Genomic DNA, 26,101 nt, shown 5'->3' on the forward strand with positions numbered 1-26,101 from the left:
GCATGAGGTGGCCAAAGTATTGGAGTTTCAGCTTTAGCATCAGTCCCTCCAATGAACATCCAGGATTGATCTCCTCTAGAATGGACTGGTTGGATCTCCTTGCAGTATAAGGGACTCTCAAGAGTCTTCTCCAACACCACAGTTCAAAAGCATCGATTCTTCGGCGGTCAGCCTTCTTCACAGTCCAACTCTCACATCCATACATGACCACGGGAAAAACCATTGCCTTGACTAGACGGACCTTGGTTGGCAAAGTAATGTCTCTGCTTTTTAATATACTATCAAGGTTGGTCGTAACTTTCCTTCCAAGGAGCAAGCGTCTTTTAATTTCATACCACATTAGTGGGCAGAAAAGTCCTATGGAACAGCTCCTCCTGTTTATTTCTGGAGATAAGTTGGGAGAGGGTAAAATTGCCTAGACTGAGTGGAGTGAATAGACCACATTAGTGGGCAGAAAAGTCCTATGGAACAGCTCCTTCTGTTTTTTTCTGGAGCTGAGTTGGGAGAGGGTAAAATTCCCTAGACTGAGTGGAGGTTCCTTCTTTTATGAAACGCCTTTGAGAGGATGTCTGTTTTGTTGTTTTTGTTTTTTTTTCAGTAAAAGTTGACCCAAAACTAATAAGAGTGACCTTGAGCACCATTATTTGATGAAATATTATCATTATAGATAGCAGCCTTGGACCGTCAATTGATCTCTACTGATTTCTGGGCCACTATAGAATCTCTGTGGTAAACTAGGTATCTCTAGCTTTGATTTTAGGGTACTTCTTTATCTTAAACCATCTGAAAGGGAATAGCTACTTGGCTTTTAAATATATATATATCAGTTTTTTCTTACATCCATCTAGTTTTTTTAAACTGAAGTATAAATGATTAACAATGTTGTAGTTTGTATCTGCTAATCTCAAACTCCTAACTTAACCCTACGTCATCCCTTTTCCCTCTTTGGTAACAGAGAGTTTGTTTTCTATGTCTGTGAGTCTTTCTGTTTCATAAATAAGTTCATTTGTGTCATATTTTATATTCCACATATAAATGATATCGTATGGTGTTTGTCTTTCTAACGTCACTTAGTGGATAATCTCTTGGTTCATCCATGTTGCTGCAAATGGCATTATTTCATTCTTTTTTATGGCTGAGTAGTATTCTGTTGAGTATATATACCATATCTTCTTTATTCATTTATTTGTTGGTGGACATTTAGGTTGTTTCCATGTCTTGTAAATAGTGCTGCTATTAATATTGGAGTGCATGTATCTTTTTGAATTAGAGTTTTCTCCAGATATACACCCAGAAGTGGGATTTTTGGATTATATGGCAACTCTGTTTTTTAGTTTTTTAAGGAACCTCCATACTGTTTTCCATGGTGGCTGCACCAACTTACATTTCCATCAACAGTGTAGGAGGGTTCCCTTTTTTCCACACCCTCTCCAGCAGTTGCTATTTGTAGACTTTTTAATGATGGTCCTTCTGACCAGTGTGAGGTGGTACCTCGTTGTAGTTTTGATTTGCATTTCTCTAATAATTAGTGATGTTGAACATCTTTTCATGTGTTTGTTGGTCATTTGTATGTCTTCTTTAGAGAAATATCTGTGTAAGTCTTCTGCTCATTTTTTGATTGGGTTTTGTTTTTTTGTTATTAAATTGTGTGAGCTGTTTATATATTTTAGAAATTAATCCCTTGTCAGTTGTATCATTTAGAAATATTTTCTCCCAGTCCGTAGGTTGTCTTTTTCTTTTGTTTATGATTTCCTTTGCTGTACAAAAGCTTATAAATTTGATTAGGTTCTATTTGTTTATTTTTGCTTTCATTTCTGTTGCCTTGGGAGAGAAGATATCAGTTTTTTTCTGAAGATAAAAACAACATCCCATAACATCCTTATGGGAAGTTTAGAAAATACAGAGAAGCAAAAATGAAAAGTCACCATAATCCAACCACCCAGAGGAAAACATTGTGAAATTTGTGGCCTAACCATTTAGGTTTTTAAAAAATATATTTATGTATTTTTTTAAAGAGGTTATAGCATGTGTCTATTTTATGATCTTCAATTAATAGAATGTTATTTTTTTTTAATTTTGTAAACCTTGGATCACTTTTATTTCCTTCCTTAATTCTGTTTTATTTTAAAATGCTTTCTCTCTTCTTTAGAAGATGAGAGAGTAGGTACTTGCTCATTTCGGCAGGATTTAAAAGCAAAGATTGTATGGACAGGATTTGATATATTTCTAGAGTTCCTTTTTACATAGAGTTCCTTTTTACATGTTAATGGCACACCTAGAGTGCCTGTTCACAGAGGGTATCCACTTCTGCATTTGACATATAATATGATGTTTTCTGTGGTCAAAGAAAAGTGAAAGTGAAGTCGCTCAGTCGTGTCCGACTCTTTGCGACCCCATGGACTGTAGCTTACCACACTCCTCCATCCATGGGATTTTCCAGGCAATAGTACTAGAGCAGGTTGCCATTTCCTTCTCCAGAAGTAGAATGTTGTAAGTATCTCTCCATGTCATTGAAAATTCTTTATAACATCATATTTAGTAATTCCATAGCGGTCCATTTTATGTAGAATATTAACAAAGATAAATATATTTTAATTTGAGAAAATAAAAAGCATATGACCAAAAGAGAGTACAAAAGGAAAGGATATTATAAAAATAGTGATGGAGTGTTGCAACAATCAAAAGTATAGGTTTCAGGGACTTCCTGGTGATTCAATAGTTAGGACTCTGTGCTTCCTCTGAGGGGTCCAGGTTTGATCCCTGCTTGGGTAACAAAGGTCCTGCATGCTGCCCATTGTGACCCCCAAAAAAAGTATAGGTTTCACAGCTCTGAATCTCATAAGCAATAATTGTAAGCTTAATAAACTGTTTAGTTAAATAGGACATGGGTGTTAACAGACTAGATCTTTTTATTCATCTTTGGGCTGAAGTTTTGTAAAATCTTTCTGGGTTTGAAAATTTTACAAGAAATACACCTGTGGTGTTACTAAAGGTAAGTGGTTTTGACTTTCTTGGTTTCCTTTCATTAGAAATTAAGCTGAGAAGTTCTCACTCTTGTGAGTTTGCATACATCTTAGGCACCAGGAGACATTTGACATTATTTGACAGCAGTTATGGGAAGTTTCTTGTTTGCGGGGACTGGCTGAATTGAATCCTAATTGATGTGCCTGGATTAGTCCATGTATTTATTTCTTTTTACAGGTAGTGCCTTTCTCAGTGCTATCTTTCTTGCCTTAGCAACGTACCAGTCTCTGTACCCACTCACCTTGTTTGTCCCAGGACTCCTCTATCTCCTCCAGGTAAGCACTTGCTGGTCAGAAGCTAACACTCAGGTGACATTTAATACACAGCATGGTCCTTGCTTAGGGGAAGGAAGGGCATGGCACAATAAAGGCTGTGGGATTGGGTCCCCAGTTCATATTTGCTTGCTTCTCCTTGAAAACACAAAGAAACTTGACTAACTTTAAACAAAATGAACCCTGGGTAGCCATTCCCTTCTCAGGGGATCTTCCTGACCCAGGGATCAAACCCAGGTCTCCTGCATTGCAGGCAGATTCTTTATCTGAGCCACCAGGGAACCCCCAATGATCATTATGTTCTAATTATACATATCATTGCAAATGTTATCAGTGCATTTCATTTTTATGTTTGTAATTGGGATTCTTGCATTCTTTTTTTTTTTTTTTGCCTAATATAAACAGATCCTTCTCTGAGCCCATTTCTTTAACTTTTTTTTGGTATAACAACACTGCCTTTGTAAGGTTCTTGCATGAATTTAATGTTGTGGGTGTACCTGAGGCAATGCCTGGACCATAGTGGGAGATCAGTAGTTTGGTTGAAGAATGCAAACTGCTGATATTTACTGACAACTTACTACATGTTGGTCACTGTGTTGAGCACTCTCCAGGCATCATCTCATTTCAGCCACAGAAGAACTTGAACAGGTAGGTCATGTTATAAGCTGTGTATTCATCTACTAGTAATGATATTAGACACAAACATTGCAGCTAGAATGTATGGCAGTTTAATCACTTGCCTGAGATCACATGGCCAGCAAGTGACTCCTGAGATGTGAGCTTGGGCAGAGCCTGCTCTCTAAGCATCTATCTTTTCTACTCAAATAAGAATATACACATCTCAAGAGCAAGCTGTGTACAGGTCCTGCATAGTTCCAAACCCATTCTTAGAAGGAAACATTTCATGAAATGGTATGGAGGGCAATGCGGTGATTCAAACCAAGAAATGTCTGCTTTCAGAACCCTTGTTCTTAATTATAAAATTTCTGTGCAACTGTTGCTGAAACTGAGGGTATACCTCCATTTATTGAAATAGGCCATGTGTGCTTGTCATTTTAAGTGACTTCATCATGTATCTTTTGGCTGATGTGCACAGTGGCACATGGTTAGCTTAGTCTTTGTCCTATTTGGGGAATTTGAGAGCTGCCCTGCTGCTGCTGCTAAGTCACTTCAGTCGTGTCCAACTCTTTGCGACCCCATAGACGGCAGCCCACCAGGCTCCCCATCCCTGGGATTCTCCAGCCAAGAGTGCTGGAGTAGGGTGCCATTGCCTTCTCCGGAGAGCTGCCCTAGTTGTCACTAATATAAGTAGTATAGACATTGAATTTCCTTAAGGTGTGTTCTTCCAGCTAAATTTTTGGTACCAAAAGTGTGAGAAATTTTATAGTTTTTTTATGCAAGACCACAGTGCTCACGAGAAATCTGGAGCCAATCTGTGGGACCACCATCAGCGTCTAAAGTGAACCACTTCCTCCCAGGCCACCAGCACTGGCTTTTCAAATTCGATTTATGATTGCTAGTTTAATAGCTATATCATCATACTGTGAAGTTATTTTACTTTGACTTGCTTTCTAGATTCTTGTAGAAAGCAGACATCTTCCTACATAACTGTATGTTGTTGGTATTTCCTTTCTTGCTTCATATTTACAGTTTATTCTTTAGAAAGTCTGAGCACCACAAAGAATGCATGCAACCAGAATTTCTGTAAAACTATTTATCAAATTAATACTATAAAAATATATTTACTCAGACACATGAACTGACCAAAAAATTTTAAGTGGCTTGTTAAGTCAAATACTAAATACTATGTTATGTAAAATAGCTCTTATTTAAAACTAATGGAAATTCTGTCCTGACAACAATGGACAGTGTGTCTGAGTCATGAAATCTAGCTACTCAAGCAGTCACTTTGTTCAGCCCCTCCCTCCACCAATACGAACTGAGCATCTGGAGTCAGTATGCTAGACACTCCGGGAGACTCTGCAGATAAAAAGCCATTAATAAAGGTTGCTGAGCAGGAAGTCCTGTAGGAAGACAGCTCTGGCAGCAGCCTGGGCTGGATTGGAGTGAGGAGGAGCTGAGGTTGGGAAGGGTTTGGCGATTATATTAGGTCGAGTCAGAGGGCTTGACTAGGGGCCCAGATCAGTGTCATGGGAAATGGAGAGATGAGGGACTAGATGCAGAATTCTAGGAGGTAGAATTGGCTGTGTGGCAGCTGTGTATATGTGGTGAACAGGACTGGAAAGAGTGAGATAAACTACAGGACCCGTTTATGTAGAAATTACACATACTATATTTATCTGTTTTTATCTAAGTATATGAAGTGGCCTTGAAAGGCAGTAGGGCCTTGTGAGGCACAGTAGTACATTTGGAAAATCAATCCAGGGATATATGGGAAATAAACCCACTTGTTTAAATATGAAGGAGGGAACAGAAGAAGAAATTATCTTTAGGTGTGAGTTTCACAGAGATCTGTAGGCTCCAAGGAGAGACCCTAGAACTAATGGGTAGCAACCATAGCAGCCCAGGATAAGGCAGGTCCAGGATAGCCTGGGATGCCTCAAGTGAGTTGAGTTCCCGTGGATCAGTGTGTTTAGGCTACATACTGAATGGCCACATAATGGGAAGCTGTAAGCATCATATGGGTAGCTAGACCTGATGGTCTTAAAAATCCTTTCATCCCCCTAATTGAATTGGATTTGATAACCACAGGAAAGTGATACATCTGCTCTTGAGGTTATATTTTCCTAGAGTTTTTAAAGCCCTCTATAGACACATACATCCATCTAGGAGAGATTATGTCATTTATGTGAGAGCACAGGCTCGACCGGTACATTTAATGGATGGAGAGCAAAATAGTATTGAGGACTAATGGGGAACTTCCTTTGGTGGTCCAGTGGTTAAGACTTTACACTCCCAGTGCAGGGGACCCAGATTCAGTCCCTCATCAGGGTACTAGATCCCACACACTGCAACTAAGACCCACACGGCCAAATAAATAAAAATAATATTATTTATTTATTTTTAATTGGAGGATAATTGCTTTGCAGTGTTGTGTTGGTTTCTGCCATATATCTACATGAATTAGCCATAGGTATACACATGTCTCCTCTCTCTTGAACCTCCCTCCCATCTCCCACCCCATCCTACCCCCTCTTGGTTGTCACAGAGCAAGGGTTTGAGCTCCCTGCATCATACATCAAATTCCCACTGGCTATCTATTTTACATATGGTAATGTATATCTTACCATTTACAGGCTCTTGGTTCATCCACCTCACTGGAACTGACTCAAATCTATTCGTTTTTATGGCTGGGTAATATTCCATTGTATATATGTTCTACAACTTCGTTATCCATTCATTCAATGATGGACATCTAGGTTGCTTTCATGTCCTGGCTATTATCAATAGTACTACAATGAACATTGGGGTACATGTGTCTTTTAGAATGGTTTTCTCTGGAGAAGGCAATGGCAACCCACTCCAATACTCTTGCCTGGAAAATCCCATGGACGGAGGAGCCTGATTTAGGCTGTAGTCCATGGGGTTGCTAAGAGTCAACATGACCGAGCAACTTCACTCTCACTTTTCACTTTCCTGCATTGGAGAAGGAAATGGCAACCCACTCCAGTGTTCTTGCCTGGAGAATCCCAGGGATGGGGGAGCTTCCTGGGCTGCCTTCTATGGGGTCGCACAGAGTCGGAGACGACTGAAGCGACTTAGCAGCAGCATACAGAAATAAACATTTCCCTGGTAGCTCAAACAGTAAAGAATCTGCCTGCAGTGCAGGAGACCAGGTTTGATCCCTGTGTCAGGAATTTCCCTGGAGAAGGAAATAGCAACCCACTCCAGTTTTCTTACCTGGAGACTTTCATGGACAGAGGACCCTGGCAGGTTGCAGTCCATGGGGTCACAAAGAGTTGGACATGACCAAGTGACTAAAACTTTCTTTTGGGGCTTCCTTGGTGGCTCAGACAGTAAAGAAACTGCCCGCAATGTGGTAGACCAGGATTCGATCCCTGGTTCAGGAAGATCCCGTGGAGAAGGAAATGGTTACCCACTCCAGTGTTCTTCCCTGAGAATCCCATGGACAGAAGAGCCTGGCAGGCTACAATCCATAGGCTTTCAAAGAGTTAGACACAGCTTAGTAACTAACACTTTTCATACAGAAATAAGCAAAGAATATGAAGATGTACCTTATCAGAAAATTTTGAATGATCTCTCTCTATTGATATTTCAAAATTATACATATATACAAAATTATATGTGTATAATATGTACATTAATATGTATATCATGTACATATATAATTTTGCATATATGTATAATTTTGTGCATATATATGCATATACACACTTACATCAAATAAAAGTTTGCCTTCTCTATAATGAAAGAGGAATAATAAGATAATGGTATACCACTGTTCATCTTTTTAAAATCACTGAAAGTTGAAGGTAGATGATTATATTCAATACCGCTGACAGTTGAGAATTCTCCCACTTGCAGGAGAAATGTGAATATGTACACTGTTTAACACTGCGATCCAAATGCCTTTGATTCAGTCATTTCCCTTATAGGAAAGCATTTTCAAGGAAAACCTGGAGGCAGAGGCCCTGAATAGGCTAGACTGAATGGAAGGCTGGAGGCGGGGGGCGGGGCCACAGAGAGGGAGGGGCTGGAGCGGACAATGAAGAATGCAGAGCCTCCACTGTGACGTTTCGGACTGTGCTAAAATGTCCAAGTGAGACTACGGGCTAAGCGGAGGTGACAGGCCAAAGCAATGCCATGGCAGGAAAGTCTCTGCAATTGTCTCTTTAGGGGCTCTAACAGCCTTTATCTATGGGGTCCTTGAACAGTCGGATTCTGCGATGCAGGGAATCTGGCACAGAGGAACTACAGCAGCCAGAAACCCAGGCAGGTCCCAGTTATGTGTCTGGCAGCCGTAAACGCAAACAGAACACCAGTCCTGGCTTGGGCCCAGAGTCTGAGAAGAGACACTCGTTTGGAGACCAGGAGGAGGATCTACTTGCTGTCATCTATACAAGCCAGGGTAAAAAAGTTATGATCACATCTGAGTATGCTTACCAAACTTTATTTTTAAATGAGGAAATCAGTGACATTAAAATCCGTGCTCTGGGGAGAGTATGGTGGTTACACAAAATGTTTTTATGTCAGTCAGACTACTTTGCTACAATGTTTAGAAATTCTTGGAAAGAATGTCACGAAGATATTATTGACCTGGAGATTAATGACCAGAATATAAATGTAGAATCCTTGCATTTTGTATTAGGCTCGTTGTATAGGAATGAATATGTTTTAACTGAGCCCCTTCAAGTTCCAGGAGTTTTGGCAACCGCGTGCCTGCTTCAAGTACAGGACTTAATTCAGCAGTGTGATAAGACCATGAAGGAAACAATTAATGTGAAAACTGTATGTAGCTTCTATGTGGCAGCAGAAACATATGGGTTACATTCTGTAAGGACAGCATGCTTTGAATGGCTTCTCCACAATCTGATGACTCATCCAAGTGTTGAACTTTACAAAGAACTCAGTACAGATCTTATGAATAGGGTCATTTCTTCTTCTGATTTATTAGTAATGCAAAAGGAAATTGATATATATACTACACTTAAACAGTGGATGTTCCTCCGCCTTAACCCAGGTTGGAAAGGCACAATGAAACGGCTTTTAGTTAATGCAAACAAATGGTTTTCCAGGCACAGGGAACATGATGGTAGCATTTCCTTTCTCGAAACTAAACAAGGCATAGTATTTCAACCGGTGTTTAAAAATTTGAGGTTTCAGCATATTGTCTGTGACCTGGCCTCCACAAGTGTTATTGAACAAGATGCTCTAATACCTTCAGAATGGTTATCGTATGTTTATAAACGACAATGGTTTACCTTCCTTAGAGCACAACATTACAGGGAAATTGGTCCTAGAGACATCAATGAAACCGAATTTGAAGAATATAGCATGAGATGTGGCAAAAGGATTGTCAGAGATGGAAAATACTCCTGGAAGTGGTCCGGTTACAACTTTGGAGTTCATTTGCATGTCGTCTTCACCAGCCATTATATAATTTTCAAACATTTTGCTTTCAATCAGCCATATGATGGCTCCATCTGTTTACAACCTCAAAGAAATATTGCATTCAGATTAACTTTGGTATATTTTGATTCTAGTGGAAAACTGAGCTTCAGGAAAACAACTGGTTATAAAATTCTTACCCTCGAAAAGGATGAGGAACAAATGGTAATGAAACTGGATAGAATAGCTTTGAGCTTCCCTTTATATATATTCTGTAATTTCCTGTTTATATCGTTAGAAAATCCAGGAAATTGATGATATTGTCAATTAGGCTAGTTTAGCATTTTGAAAACTTCTGGTGTCTCATTTCATTTAATGGCCCTACTGTTAAACACAATAAAGATGAACAATAGCAAAAGAAAATAATCTTTTGAATGTAGAAGCTATCATAAATACTGTCTTCATTTTATTTCTATGTATCTGTGAAGAAAAAGTTTAATTCCAAGAAAATATCTGTGAAACCAGGTAGTCAGTGATGAAACCAAAAAGACATCTTTTGCTTTTCATATACTATCAACAGGCATGCTCCAAATGGAAATAATAGATTATATTTCCAAGGAACCAAAAAGAAATTAACTTGTTGGATAAATTTTACCCTAACCAATATTGAGACAGAATAAAGAATTTTCTTCCTTAAATAATTGTGCAAGTGTGGCTTTATTTGAAGCACTGTATTATAGGAGAAAATAAATCATGAAATAAAAAAAAAAATAGAATGGTTTTCTCAGGGTATATGCTCAGTACTGGGATTGCTGGGTCATATGATAGTTTTATTTCTAGTTTCTTTAAAGAACTCTCCATACTGTTCTCCATAGTGACTCTATCAATTGACATTCCCACCAGCAGTGCAAGAGGATTCCCTTTTCTCCACATTCTCTCCAGCATTTATTGTTTGTAGATGTTTGGATGATGGCTATTCTGACTGGTGTGAGGTCATGGTCATCATTGTAGTTTTGATTTGCATTCTCTAACAGTGAGCAGTGTTGAGCACCTTTTCAGGTGTTTATTAGCCATCTGTACCTCTTCTTTGGGGAAATGTCTGTTTAGGTCTTCTGCCCAGTTTTTGACTGAGTTGTTTGTTTTAATAATAATTTTTAAAATGTGACTAAATTTATTATATTCTGAGTATCAAAAGAATAATTACTGCAAGTAATTGTAAAACACTGAAGAAAAGTCTCTGTGTGTCTATAGTGATGCTCACAAACGGGGGAAGAGAAAAAAATGCACATGCCATCATTAAATATGGCTCTTTTGTCAATTTTTTTACTCTGAAAATCAATACTTAGAAGAAGAAAACTAAGCAGTTACCCTTTCTTTTTAAAATGAGCTATAATTCTTCCCTAGTTAATGAAGGAAAGTTCTTTACAGAAAACTTTACTGCCAGCTTATAACTGCAGAAGGAAGGCTAGAATGGGTAATCATCAGTGAAATGATTAAATCTAGCAAAGATCATCATTGGATGCTAAAATCATTAGGTGAAAGATTTTTGGAGAACAGAGTATTTGCATTTTCATGGTGCCCAAATAGTACCCCCTCCTACCTATAAATTATTGGCTAAAAGCAAAGGGAAAATTGAATCTTTACAAAGGAGTGCTGTGGCAGTCACCACCTTAACCAGGTAATCCAGCTCAGCATCACTTATGGTGAAATGGCTTGACATGATGTGCTTCATGATGTGATCAGTTCAGACCACACAGTATCAGCTCCAAGATATTTTTACCTAGAATGTTAACTTTCATTAAGCCTTTAAATATTACTTCTGATTTTTAGGACGTACAAGAGCAGAAGCACAAGTTAAATGATACTGTCATTTAAACAATGGAAGGAAATAATCAACCAACCAAAATATAGGACAATCAAAATATAGAGATATAGACAGCTGGTCTGCATCTCTTCAAAAAATCAATATCATGCTCTTTTTCGTGGCGCCTCGGAGGCTGTCAGCCACTTCAGAATGAAGCTGAACATCTCTTTCCCGGCCACTGGCTGCCAGAAGCTCACTGAAGTGGACGATGAACGAAAACTTCGTACCTTCTACGAGAAGCGTATGGCCACAGAAGTTGCTGCTGACGCTCTGGGTGAAGAATGGAAGGGTTATGTGGTTCGAAACAGTGGTGGGAATGATAAGCAGGGTTTCCCCATGAAGCAGGGTGTCTTGACCCATGGCTGAGTTCGCCTGCTACTGAGTAAGGAGCATTCCTGTTACAGACCAAGGAGGACTGGAGAGGGAAAGCGCAAATCTGTATGGGGTTGCATCGTGGATGCCAATCTGAGTGTTCTCAATTTGGTCATCGTGAAAAAAGGGGAGAAGGATATTCCTGGACTCACTGATACTACAGTGCCTCGTCGCCTGGGTCCCAAAAGAGCTAGCAGAAGCCGCAAACTTTTCAGTCTCTCTAAAGAAGATGATGTCCGCCAGTATGTTGTGTGAAAGCCCCTAAACAAAGACGGTAAGAAACCTAGGACCAAAGCCCCCAAGATTCAGTGTCCCGTGACTCCACGAGTTCTGCAACACAAACACTGGTGTATTGCTATGAAGAAACAGCGTACCAAGAAAAATAAAGAAGAGGCTGCAGAATATGCTAAACTTTTGACCAAGAGAATGAAGGAGGAAAAAGAAAAACGGCAGGAACAGATTGCCAAGAGACGGAGGCTGTCCTCTCTGAGAGCTTCTACTTCTAAGTCTGAGTCCAGTCAAAAATGAGATGTTCTGAGAGTAACAAATAAATAAGATCAGTTCAGTTCAGTTCAGTCGCTCAGCCGTGTCCGACTCTTTGCGACCCCATGAATCACAGCACGCCAGGCCTCCCTGTCCATCACCAACTCCCGGAGTTCACTCAAACTCATGTCTATCGAGTCGGTGATGCCATCCAGCCATCTCATTCTCTGTCGTCCCCATCTCCTCCCACCCCCAATCCTTCCTAGCATCAGACTTTTCCAGTGAGTCAGCTCTTTGCATGAGGTGGCCAAAGTATTGGGAGTTTCAGCTTTAGCATCAGTCCTTCCAATGAACACCCAGGATTGATCTCCTTTAGAATGGACTGGTTGGATCTCCTTGCAGTCCAAGGGACTCTCAAGAGTCTTCTCCAGCACCACAGTTCAAAAGCATCAATTCTTCGGCGATCAGCTTTCTTCACAGTCCAACTCTCACATCCATACCTGACCAAGGGAAAAACCATAGCCTTGACTAGACGGACCTTGGTTGGCAAAGTAATGTCTCTGCTTTTTAATATGCTATCTAGGTTGGTCATAACTTTCCTTCCAAGGAGTAAGCGTCTTTTAATTTCATGGCTGCAGTCAGCATCTGCAGTGATTTTGGAGCCCCAAAAAATAAAGTCTGACACTGTTTCCACTGTTTCCCCATCTATTTCCCATGAAGTGATGGGACCAGATGCCATGATCTTAGTTTTCTGAATGTTGAGCTTCAAGCCAACCTTTTCACTCTCCTCTTTTACTTTCATCAAGAGGCTTTTGAGTTCCTCTTCACTTTCTGCCATAAGGGTAGTGTCATCTGCATATCTGAGGTTATTGATATTTCTCCCGGCAATCTTGATTCCAGCTTGTGCTTCTTCCAGCCCAGCATTCCTCATGATGTACTCTGCATATAAGTTAAATAAGCAGGGTGACAATATACAACCTTGACGTACTTTTTTTCCTATTTGGAACCAGTCTGTTGTTCCATGTCCAGTTCTAACTGTTGCTTCCTGACCTGCATACAGGTTTCTCAAGAGGCAGGTCAGGTGGTCTGGTATTCCTGTCTCTTTCAGAATGTTCCACAATTTATTGTGATCCACACAGTCAAAGGCTTTGGCATAGTCAATGAAGAAGAAATAGATGTTTTTCTGGAACTCTCTTGCTTTCTCCATGATCCAGCAGATGTTGGCAATTTGATCTCTGGTTCCTCTGCCTTTTCTAAAACCTGCTTGAACATCTAGAAGTTCACGGTTCACATATTGCTGAAGCCTGGCTTGGAGAATTCTGAGAATGACTTTACTAGTGTGTGAGATGAGTGCAATTGTACAGTAGTCTGAGCACTCTTTGGTATTCCCCCTCTTTGGGATTGGAATGAAGACTGACCTTTTCCAGTCCTGTGGCCACTGCTGAGTTTTCCAAATTTGCTGGCATATTGAATGCAGCACTTTCACAGCATCATCTTTCAGGATTTGAAATAGCTCAATTGATCAGACATCAAAAAAAAAAAAAGTCAATGTCATGAAAAAGAGAAAGTGAAGGGACTGTTCTAGATGAAAGAGACAGTAATTGACTGAAATGGGTGAGTCTTGATTGAACTCTGGTTTGGAAAAAACAGTTATAAAGGATATTTAGAGGATATTCAGAACATTTTTGAAGATAGATTAGATATTAGATGATTATATGAAATTGTTGACTTCTTGGATTGAGAAGAACATTATAGTATATAGGAGCATGTCCTTATTTTTAGAAGCTATATTCATGAATATTTGGGGGAGAAATGTCATGTGTAGAAAATTCATACACACAGAAAAGTTTATGTATAGCAGGGTATTAATATTTAATCTATATGACAGCCATTGGTTATTGTATTATTTTTTCAACTTTTCTGTATGAGAATTTTATAGTGCAAAGGAGAGACATTAGAATACAGGCTCTGAAGTTGGCTTGGCTTGGCTTCTGATGAGCTCTGTGACCCTGGGAAGTGACTATTTAACTTCTGTATGTCTCAGTTTCCTCATCTGTAAAATGGGGATAATACAGTAGTAGCTACTGCAAAGGGTTAATACATGTCTAGTATGTAGAACAGAGTATGACATGAGTTCAATGGATATTAGTTATGGTTATTAGTATTTAAATGTTCTTAGAAAGGACATGGTCACCAGTGTGGAGATACGTGAGGTGAGATATGTGAGGAGATACAAGAGGGCTTCCCTGGTAGCTCAGGAATCCGCCTGCAATTCAGGAGACCCCGGTTTGATTCCTGGGTCGGGAAGATCCCCTGGAGAAAGGATAGGCTACCCACTGCAGTATTCTTGGGCTTCCCTGGTGGCTCAGACAGTAAAGAATCCACTGCAATGAGGGAGCCCTGGGTTCTATCCCTGGGTTGGGGGGATCCCCTGGAGGAGTGGGCAACCCACTCCAGTATTCTTGCCTAGAGAATCACCACGGACAGAGGAGCGTGGCAGGCTATAGTCTATGGGGTCGCAAAGAGTCAGACATGACTGAGCGACTAAGCACAGCACAGGGAGAAGAGAAAATAATTCATTTTTTAGAGTCAAAGGAATTGTAAGCATTAGTTTGAAATTACCCCTTTGACACTGCAAATCTGCCTCCATCCTGCTGGTCGTATTTCTAGAGGGTACAAGAGGCAGGTGGTGGGCATGCTCATGTCTGATCCGTGCCAGAGGCAAAGCTGTTTTTCTCTTTCCTGCATGAGATGCAGAGAGGCTTCATGATCAAAGGCAGGGGATGCTGCAGCTGGCTCCCTGGTGAGTCACTTCTGAGAATGGTAGTTTGAGCCCATCTGGTCCCTTCCCCCAACTTTACTCTTCTCTGACCTTGGCTTAGGGCCTAGTTTCCAAATTAGAGAAAAGCTTAAAATGTTATGCTCTGATCGCATGCAGAAGAAAACAGCCCTGGAGCGCCCAGGACCAAGAGGCTGCAGTGAAGGATGGGCCAAGTGCACAGGACCTCAAGGCTAAAGCTGTGAAGCCGAAAGAGGGAGGTTCCTGGTGCAGTCAGGGAAGTTTCTTCCTTCCTTTTCCTTGGGATTCCTTAGAGCGTTTGAGGTCCTTATTTTCTTTGAAAGGGTATAACAGAAACCAGGGTGAAATAACCTTCTCGTGTTCTTATGGTTTTTGCTTTAATCTGATCTGACCCCTGGAGGTGAAAATGGCAACCCCACTCCAGTATTCTTGCCTGAAAAATCCCATGGACAGAGGAGCCTGGCCCTCATGGAGACGCAAAGAGTCGGACACGACTGAGCCACTGAGCATGCACGCATGCAATCTGACCTCTCTTGTCTTTGAACTGAAAAATTAACCCCGTGATCTCTATATTTCTGGAGCTTGGAGCAGATCACATGGCACTGGCTTGTGCTAAAGAAGCCAAAGCCAACCAGGTCTTTCTTGATAACAGGGCACTTCCCCAGGCTTTCTGCAGGGACTTGTTTAGAATTTTCACCTCTTACTCCTTCTTTCCCAGCCAGTTTCTGTTCATTCTCCTGCTTCCAGGAGAGTGACCAAGGCAGAGGTGGCAGTGCTCTTAGCTTCCTTTCTTTTTGGAACAGGTAAAAATGAGGATAAGGGGTTGATCATGCATTTGCAATAAACTTTTTACCAGTTTTATTGCCTCTAATATCCCTAATCACATAAAATGTATCTCCTGGGTCTCAGCCTGAGATTCCAGGAGCTTAGCTATAAAGACTTTTGTTAGAGTTCAGTTCTCTTTGAGAGTTTTTTTTTTTTTTTTCTGATTACTGACTTTCCTTTTTTCACCATGTCCTAGAAAGAAAATAGTTTCTGTGTAGAAAAATGCCTTTCTTCCTAGTACTTTAGAGAGTGGATGGGGAGGGCAATAATTATACATTTTTCCCCTTCCTTATTATAGTTTGGCTTTTCCAGAAGCAATCTGAGAATTCTCTTACTTCTCAAATATTTTTACGTGTTAGCAACGATGTGACTTCTGGGATATAATGACACACTGGTTTAATTTTTCAGGTTGAAGGTACACATAGCCCATGGACCACATCTGTCCCACAGATATGTTTTATGTAACCTTAGTGTTTAATTATAGTATTCATTGTCAGTATTTTTAAACTTCATGTTAAAAATGTGTATTTCTGGCTCCTTTTGAAAAATTGGAAGATCTGGCGTTTAGTTTACCTCCTTAGTTTTCCACAGTCCATATGCTTCATCTCTATTACATTTCACTTATTTGTTACACGCCTGGCTTCTCTAGATATTTGAGTATGTGTGTTTATATTCACTGAAAGATCTAGAAACAATGACCAGCCCAGTATCAGGGATTATCCTTAGCGCTCAGATTGTAATCTTACTATTTTTAGCCCCTGAAAGAAACTAGGGTTTCTTAGAGAAATGGCTGACTCTAGGTTGAGGGCAGGAAGTGTACAGGATAATCCTGGAACACTGTGTTATCAGAAAACAAGGAAACTGCCAAAGACTCCTGTGGAATCTAAAAAATAGTACAAATGAATGTATATGCAAAACAGAAACAGACCCAGAGATAATAGAAGACAAACTTGTAGTTACTAAAGGGGAAGAGGGAAGTGGGGAGGACAAATTAAGGGTATGAGAGTAACAGATACGAACTGCTATATTTAAAATAGATAAGCAACAGATATACTGTATAGCACAGGGAATTATACTTAATATCTTGTAATAACCTATAATGGAATATAATCTGCAGAAATACTGAATCACTATGATGTACACCTAAAACTAGCACAATATTGTAAATCAACTGTACTTAAATTTAAAAATTTGATACAACTTTTTTTAATGAGCTAGATTAAAGTATAAAAGAATGCACATTTAGATGGAAAGCTGTTAAGAAATACAAGGAAGTGAGTACTATAAAAACCAGGAAAAATGGTTACTTTGAGGGAAGAGGGGATTCTGGTTGGGACAGAGCACAGAGAGAAACTTAGGGAGTGACATGAAGTCTCTGTCTCTCTTGACCTCGTGAACATTTGCTTAATAATCATTCACTAAGCTGGATGGCATCACCGATTCTGTGGACATGAGTTTGAGTGAACTCCGGGAGTTGGTGATGGACAGGGAGGCCTGGCGTGCTGTGATTCATGGGGTCGCGGAGAGTCGGACACGACTGAGCGACTGAACTGAACTGAACTGAAAGTTTCATATTGGTTTTATGTATTTTGTATTTTACTTCTACAATGAAAAGTTTTGAAAAGTTTTAAAAATTTGATCAGAATGTTTAGGTCACCACCCTTTCAACCCTTCCTACTTACGTATTTTTCACTTAAGGTAGCATTTGCTACTGAGCAAGATAGGTGGGTAAAAGGAATGCTCATTTGTTCACTGAGAAATTTGTAGTGTGGACCTCTAGATTAAGTTTGGCTGGAGGATTTATAAATAACAAGCCATCAAAGGATTGTCTGAGTTTCTTTTTTCAAAACTTTCAGGTATGCCTTGCTTTAATGTAACAGAAGTTGTTCTAAAATATTACTTAGTCTTTAATCAAGGCAAGTTTTTATAAATAGACTCAGTAAATATTCCACATTATATTTTCAGAGCTCTGTTCCCCAAAGCAAACCTGATTCTAAGACCAAGTCTTAAAAAATTATACCTAAAATTTAGTACATATAATCACAGATTTGCCAGGGGCAAGGAGGGGATCATTTCCTACTCTTAGCAACAATAGCACTTTAGGTCCAGTAAAGAACATGGTAGCAAGCAAAAACTGGGAGGCTTTCATGGGATTCACCAAGTTAGAAAAGCCTCATATCTTGGGTATATGCTTCAGAGGTCTACAAAGAGAGCCACTTTGAACAGTCTACCTGATTCAGTTCTTCATGGCATTCTCACTTCCCAGCTTATTTCTTTTTAAATGTCATTTATTAGGTAGGAAGGGTTTTCGTTTGTTTTGTTTTTCTTCCATGGATTGTGGTTTCTTCCATCCCTCCCTTTTTTCCTTCTAGGCTAGATGGCAGTATTTTTCAGGAAGGAGAGAAGATCAAAATTATCAAAGGCAGGTAGAAGTCTAGAAGGGAACTCAGAACCTAGGTGGCTTACTCTTTAAATGTGTCTCTGTATGCCTCCTCTTTGTTGAATTATTTTCCATCCCCAGAAATGTACTATTTTCTTAAAACTCTGTTCTTTTGGTGCAGCATTGTCATTAGAACCTTTTGTGATGATGGATATATTGTATATCTTTATACTGTAGTCAGGAGTATATAGTAGTATATAGTAGTCAGGAGCCTCATGTGGCAGTTGAACACCTGCAGTGTGCTAGTGAGACTGCGAAACTGAATTTTTACTTTTAATTAATTTCCATTAATTTAAATTTAAATAATCACATGTGACTAGGGGATAGCATAGTTTTAAGGTAAGAGTAACCCAGCAATGGCAAGCCACTCCAGTACTCTTGCCTAGAAAATCCCATGGATGGAGGAGCCTGGTAGGCTGCATTCCGTGGGGTCGCTAAGGGTCGGACACGACTGAGCGACTTTACTTTCACTTTTCACTTTCACATATTGGAGAAGGAAATGGCAACCCACTCCAGTGTTCTTGCCTGGAGAATCCCAGAGATGGGGGAGCCTGGTGGGCTTCCGTCTATGGGGTCACACAGAGTCAGACACAACTGAAGTGACTTAGCAGCAACCCAGTGGTTAGGAGTCTGAGTTCCCATTGCAGGGGACACAGGGATTTGATACCTGGCAGGGGTGGAGAACTAATATCTTGCATTAAAAAAAAGAGAAGAGTAGAGCTACGTATGTGCAAGCTTAGAGAGCAGCCATAGTGCTGACCCGTTTCCTTTCCTCTCATGTTTGTTAACACTAATGTTATCTCTGTTCTCTTGATTGACTTCCCATTCTCCTTAAAGTCATTACCATGGACTTATAAATGATGTCTTTATAACTTGTCTTAAATACTTCTGCATAGGCCATCTGACATTATACATATGCCAGTTAGTTTCAGCCTCTACTTTAGGGGCAGTGAGTTACTTTGAAGAAGCATCCATGCACTGTGGTACTCAACTAGCTCTGCATCAGAAAGGCCATGCTCCACAAGTGGCTGCCATCCGTGCTTCCATAGCTTGAGCTGCACCTTTGCTGATTACAGCACATCAATAACCTCAGATATGCAGATGACACCACCCTTATGGCAGAAAGTGAAGAGGAACTCAAAAGCCTCTTGATGAAAGTGAAAGAGGAGAGTGAAAAAGTTGGCTTGAAGCTCAACATTCAGAAAACTAAGATCATGGCATCTGGTCCCATCACTTCATGGGAAATAGATGGGGAAACAGTGGAAACAGTGTCAGACTTTATTTTTGGGCTCCAAAATCACTGCGGATGCTGATTGCAGCCATGAAATTAAAAGACGCTTACTCCTTGGAAGGAAAGTTATGACCAACCTAGATAGCATATTAAAAAGCAGAGACATTACTTTGCCAACCAAGGTGCCGTCTAGTCACGGCTATGGTTTTTCCCGTGGTCATGTATGGATATGAGAGTTGGACTGTGAAGAAAGCTGATCACCGAAGAATTGATGCTTTTGAACTGTGGTGCTGGAGAAGACTCTTGAGAGTCCCTTGGACTGCAAGGAGATCCAACCAGTCCATTCTAAAGGAGATCAATCCTGGGTGTTCATTGGAAGGACTGATGCTAAAGCTGAAATTCCAATACTTTGGCCACCTCATGCAACGAGTTGACTCACTGGAAAAGACTCTGATGCTGGGAGGGATTGGGGGCAGGAGGAGAAGGGGACAACTGAGAATGAGATGGCTGGATGGCATCACCGACTCTGGACATGAGTTTGAGTGAACTCTGGGAGTTGGTGATGGACAGGGAGGCCTGGCGTGCTGTGATTCATGGGGTCACAAAGAGTCAGACACGACTGAGCGACTGAACTGAACTGAATGTCAGAAGCAGATTGGATTTTTGTTGGTGAGATTAGTTGAATATCAGAAGTAGGCACTCATAGGTGAAATCGAAATATTCAAAAGAAGTGGAATGGATCAAAATATTTCAGATACTTCCTATATTTGCATGAGGAGGAAATAAGAATCTAGGAAAATCTGTAACTTCTTCCATTGGAGATGGTGCCTGAGGCTTAGTTCCTAACTGATCCTGTGTCTAGCTTTCTCTTAGGAGATTTCTGGTTACCTAATATGACCCTAAGGGCAACAGAACCTTATCTCTGGGATATTGTCACTTCTGCCTTGAGTGAACCTTCCTTGCAAGTGGTGATTGGAACAACTGATAGGGGAAAGAGCTGGGACTTGATCAGCCTTCTGCAGTTTGTGTGAGCTGCTGTGTGCTTGCTTGCTAATGGATATTTGTTTAATAAATGTTGCTAAGGGTGCCAGAATCTAGGCTGAAAGTTGCTTTCTTTGTGGTGAGATCCTAGAGGAGGAGCTAACCCTTACACACCTGAAACTTTTTTCAAGGCAACTGTCAAGAACATGTGAGTAATAACCAAAATGGCCACTAAATTGCATGCCTGAAGTAGTTAAATGTGTAGCACCATATGTTTAAGGTGTACAGTACAGATTTTGAATTGCATACATCATGAAATGATTACCATCATACATTTGGTAAACATCATTGTCTCGTACAGATACAAAAGAAAAAAAATTTTCCCCTTGTGCTCAGAACTTTTAGGATTTACTCCCTTAACAACTTTCTTATACAACATCCAGCAGTGTTAATTATATTTATCATGTTGTACATTACATCCCTAGGACTTATTTATCTTATAACTGGAAGCTTGTACCTTTTGACTATCTTCATCCAGCTCTCCCTTCCCTATTCCCCACTCTGGTGACCACAATCTGATCTCTTTTGCTATGAGTTTGGTTTTTTGTTTGTTTTTGAAGTATAAAGACCTACAACACTATATTAGTCCCTAGCCCACAGCATAGTGATTCGACATTTCTGTGCATTACAAAATGATTACCATGGCTGTTTGTATATTAGTTGTATACCCTGCTAACTTCACTGAATTATCTTATTGTTTGTTATTTTTATCATGAGTAGTTGTTGCATGTATCTAGATTCTGATCTCAGTTATTTAAGCTGTTTGTGATACACTATCAATAGCTTACCTTATCTTCAATTCAGTTCAATTCAGTTGCTCAGTCGTGTCTGACTCTTTGCGACCTCATGAATCACAGCACGCCAGGCCTCCCTGTCCATCACCAACTCCGAAGTTCACTCAAACTCATGTCCATCGAGTCGGTGATGCCATCCAGCCATCTCATTCTCTGTCGTCCCCATCTCCTCCCACCCCCAATCCCTCCCAGTATCAGAGTCTTTTCCAGTGAGTCAACTCGTCTCATGAGGTGGCCAAAGTATTGGAGTTTCAGCTTTAGCATCAGTCCTTCCAATGAACACCCAGGATTGATCTCCTTTAGAATGGACTGGTTGGATCTCCTTGCAGTCCAAGGGACTCTCAAGAGTCTTCTCCAGCACCACAGTTCAAAAGCATCAATTCTTTGGCGATCAGCTTTCTTCACAGTCCAACTCTCACATCCATATGTGACCATGAGAAAAACCATAGCCTTGACTAGATGGACCTTGGTTGGCAAAGTAATGTCTCTGCTTTTTAATATACTATCTAGGTGGGTCATAACTTTCCTTCCAAGGAGTAAGCGTCTTTTAATTTCATGGCTGCAATCAGCATCCGCAGTGATTTTGGAGCCCAAAAAAATAAAGTCTGACACTGCTTCCACTGTTTCCCCATCTATTTCCCATGAAGTGATGGAACCAGATCCCATGATCTTAGTTTTCTGAATGTTGAGCTTCAAGCCAACCTTTTCACTCTCCTCTGTCCCATTCATCAAGAGGCTTTTTAGTTCTTCTTCACTTTCTGCCATAAGGGTAGTGTCATCTGGATATCTGAGGTTATTGATATTTCTCCCGGCAATCTTGATTCCAGCTTGTGCTTCTTCCAGCCCAGCGTTCCTCATGATGTACTCTGCATATAAGTTAAATAAGCAGGGTGACAATATACAACCTTGACGTACTGCTTTTCCTATTTGGAACCAGTCTGTTGTTCCACATCCAGTTCTAACTGTTGCTTCCTGACCTGCATACAGGTTTCTCAAGAGGCAGGTCAGGTGGTCTGGTATTCCCATCTCTTTCAGAATATTCCACAGTTTATTGTGATCCACACAGTCAAAGGCTTTGGCATAGTCAATGAAGCAGAAGTAGATGTTTTTCCGGAACTCTCTTGCTTTCTCCATGATCCAGTGGATGTTGGCAATTTGATCTCTGGTTCCTCTGCCTTTTCTAAAACCTGCTTGAACATCTGGAAGTTCAGTTCAGTTCAGCTCAGTCGTGTCCGATTCTTTGCGACCCCATGAATCACAGCATGCCAGGCCTCACTGTTCATAACCAACTCCCAGAGTTCACTCAAACTCATGTCCATCGAGTCGGTGATGCCATCCAGCCATCTCATCCTCTGTCATCCCCTTCTCCTCCCACCCCCAATCCTTCCCAGCATCAGAGTCTTTTCCAGTGAGTCAACTCGTCGCATGAGGTGGCCAAAGTATTGGAGTTTCAGCTTTAGCATCAGTCCTTCCAATGAACACCCAGGATTGATCTCCTTTAGAATGGACTGGTTGGATCTCCTTGCAGTCCAAGGGACTCTCAAGAGTCTTCTCCAGCACCACAGTTCAAAAGCATCAATTCTTTGGCGATCAGCTTTCTTCACAGTCCAACTCTCACATCCATACATGACCACGGGAAAAACCATAGCCTTGACTAGATGGACCTTGGTTGGCAAAGTAATGTCTCTGCTTTTTAATATGCTATCTAGGTTGGTCATAACTTTCCTTCCAAGGAGTAAACATCTTTTAATTTCATGGCTGCAGTCAGCATCCGCAGTGATTTTGGAGCCCCAAAAAATGAAGTCTGACACTGCTTCCACAGTTTCCCCATCTATTTCCCATGAAGTGATGGGACCAGATGCCATGATCTTAGTTTTCTGAATGTTGAGCTTCAAGCCAACCTTTTCACTCTCACTAACCTTAAATTTTTGTAATAAACCCAGCCTAGTCATAATACAGTGTTATGGTAATCGTTTTCATGTGTTGCTGAATTAGACAATATTGCACTTAGCATTTTTGCTTTTGTGTTAATAGTTGATTTTAGTAGCAAGGTTATATTTGCTGTGAAAGCGTTAATGTAAGATTATAATCACCTGCTTCTTGACTGTTGGTAGAATTTTCCTGTAAAACTGGCCTGGCCTGCTCTTTTTTTTTTTTAATGGGAAAAAATTTCATTGCTAATTCATTTTCTTAAATGGTTATAGGACCATTCAAATGTTCAATTTCTCCTTGAATTGTTTTTTTTTTCCAATTTTTTATTTCATGCTTTCAGGAAATTTGTAAGACAGTATAATAAAGACCCTTTATTTTTGAATTCTCTAGTTACCATGTGTGTAACTCTTTGTAGATGTATAGATTTCTTTTCCTTTTGTTTTTTTTTTTTCCCCTGACCTGTTTGCAGGGAAGTTACAAACAAGACATATCAGTCCTAAATACTCGGTCAATAACTAACTCTTAAGAACTAGAGCATTTTTCTGTGTAATCATAGTACTATTAGCACACCCAGGATTAGTTTTCAAAGATTAATATTATCTAATGTATACATTCAGATTCCCCAGTTTATTCATGACTTACAGCATATTGAGGGAGATTTCCCTGGCTGTCCATTGGTTAAGATTCCATGCTTCCATTGCAGAGGGCTCAGGTTCGATCCCTGGTCAGGAAAGTAAGATCCCACAGACTGCAGCATGGGCCAAAAAAAGAAATCTTTATTGCTAAAATATGCAAACCATCATCTGAGCCTTCAGTGAATCAGTCTTTTTGCTATATAAAATGTTGGTGGCTGCAGACTGATCAGGGTTATGGTTGCTGAAGCTGGGAGTGAATTGACAGTTTCTTAAAACGAGACAACAAATGAAGTTTGCCAACAAACATCAGCTGACTAGTACTTTCACAGGCAATTACTCTGTAGCATGCAGTGTTGTTTGATAACGTTTTATCCACAGTAGAACTTCTTTCAAAATTTGAGTCAGTTCTGTCAAACCTTGCTGCTGCTGCTGCTAAGTCACTTCAGTCGTGTCCGACTCTGTGTGACCCCATAGATGGAAGCCCACCAGGCTCCCCCATCCCTGGGATTCTCCAGGCAAGAACACTGGAGTGGGTTGCCATTTCCTTCTCCAATGTGTGAAAGTGAAAAGTGAAAGTGAAGTCGTTCAGTCATGTCCAACCCTTAGCGACCCCATGGACTGCAGCCCACCAGGCTCCTCCATCCATGGGACCCTCCAAGCAAGAGTACTGGAGTGGCTTGCCATTGCCAACTAAGTTTATATAATATTCTGAATCTTTATTGTCATTTCAATATGCTTTACGGCATGTTCACCAGGAGTAGGTTTAGTCTCGAGAAGCCACTTTCTTTGCTAATCCATGAGAAACAAATCCTCATCTGATGAAGTTTTATCATGAGATTGCAGCAGTTCAGTCCCATCTTCAGGCTCCACTTATAGTTGTCTTGCTGTTTCTACCACCTCTGCAGTTACTTTCTTTGCTGAAGACCTGAATACCTCTAAGTCCTCCATGAGGATTGGAGTAAGCTTCTTCCAGATTCCTATCAATTTTAATATCCCCATGAATCTTGAATATTCTTAACTGATCTAGAATCCTTTCCAGTTGGTTTTCAATTCACTTTGCCCAGATCCAAAAGAGAAGTCACTATCTATGGCAGCTATAGACTTACAAAATGTTTTTCTTTTTTTTTTTAAGTAATTTTATTTACTTATTTTAATTTTTGGCTATGCCGGGTCTTCATTGCTATGTGGATTTTTCCCTAGTTGCAGCTAGCGGATCTCTCTCTAATTCTGGTACTCAGGCTTTTTATTGGGTGCTCAGGCTTCTTCTCTTCTCTTCTCTTCACCTAGAGCCTGTGGAGCACAGGCTGTAGGTGTGCAGGCTTCAGTAGTTGCAGCTCCTGGGCTCTCGAGTACAGGCTCAGTAGTTGTGGCACAGGTGATTAGTTGCTTTATGGCATGTGGCATCTTCCCGGACCAGGGATTGAACCCATGTATCTCCTGCATTGGCAGGTAGATTCTTTGCCACTGAGTCATCAGGGAAGCCCCCAAAATGTATTTTTTATATAATAAGATGTGAAAGTTGAAATGACTCCTTGATCCATGGGATGCAAAATGAATGTGTGGTGAAAGTGAAAGTCACTCAGTTGTGTCCAGCTCTTTGTGACCCCATGGACTATACAGTCCAAGAAATTCTCCAGGCCAGAATACTGGAGTGGGTAACCATTCCCTTCTTTAGGGGATCTTCCCAACCCAGGTCTCCCACATTGCAGGCAGATTCTTTACCGGCTGAGCCACCAGGGAAGCCCAAGGATACTGGAGTAAGTAGCCTATCCCTTCTCCAGTGGATCTTCCCAACCCAGGAATCGAACTGGGATCTCCTGCATTGCAAGCGGATTCTTTACCAACTACCAGGAAAGCCCCATGCATGTGTGTTAGCAGGCATGAAAAGAACATTAATCTCATTGTTCATCTCCATCAGAGCTCTTGGATGACCAGGTACATTGCATTGCCAATGAGCAGTAATATTTTGAAAGGAAACCTTTTTTTTTTCTGAGCAGTAGGTCTCAAGAGTAGGCTTAAAATATTCAGTAAACCATGTTGTAAAGACATGTGCTGTCACTAGTCTTTGTGTTTCCATTTGTAGAAAGAATGTTTGCAAAGTCAATTTAGAATCATTTTTAAGGGCCCTAGGATTTGAGGAATGGTAGATGAACATTGGCTTCAACTTAGTCACCAGCTGCATTAGCCCCTAATAAGAGAGCTGGCCTGATCTTTGAAGCTTTAGAGCCAGGCGTTGATTTCTCCTCTCTAACTGTGAATGTCCTAGGTGGCATCTTCCTGCAGTGTAAGTCTGTTTCGTCTACATTGAAAATCTGTTGTTCAGTGTAGCCACCTTCATTAATTTTCTTAGGTAGATCT

The 26,101-nt window shown here is 40.5% G+C and overlaps 2 protein-coding genes and 1 pseudogene across 2 annotated transcripts in view; all 3 read left to right on the plus strand.

Annotated features, from left to right (window-relative positions):
• The window catches only part of PIGU (phosphatidylinositol glycan anchor biosynthesis class U), a 100,471-nt gene that overhangs the window by 41,625 nt on the left and 32,745 nt on the right, over positions 1-26,101 (plus strand). Inside the window, exon 7 of the mRNA XM_055435928.2 lies at positions 3,202-3,299. Coding sequence (XP_055291903.1) covers positions 3,202-3,299 — 98 coding nt within the window. The remainder of the gene's footprint in view (positions 1-3,201; positions 3,300-26,101) is intronic.
• Positions 3,306-11,146, plus strand: LOC129562603 (germ cell-less protein-like 2). The gene has a single exon (XM_055435915.2). It carries the CDS (start codon positions 8,136-8,138, stop codon positions 9,639-9,641), a length of 1,506 nt encoding a protein of 501 aa, XP_055291890.2. The 5' UTR covers positions 3,306-8,135; the 3' UTR covers positions 9,642-11,146.
• Positions 11,220-12,123, plus strand: LOC148775354 (small ribosomal subunit protein eS6 pseudogene; annotated as a pseudogene).

The sequence above is a fragment of the Moschus berezovskii genome, chromosome 15 (genome assembly GCF_049115385.1).
Source record: "Moschus berezovskii isolate FMDL1 chromosome 15, NW_MosBer_1.0, whole genome shotgun sequence".
Classification (NCBI taxonomy): domain Eukaryota; kingdom Metazoa; phylum Chordata; class Mammalia; order Artiodactyla; family Moschidae; genus Moschus; species Moschus berezovskii.

Excerpts from the sequence above, each read along its gene's own strand:
- LOC129562603 (XM_055435915.2), top strand. The coding sequence starts at position 8,136 with ATGGGGTCCTTGAACAGTCGGATTCTGCGATGCAGGGAATCTGGCACA.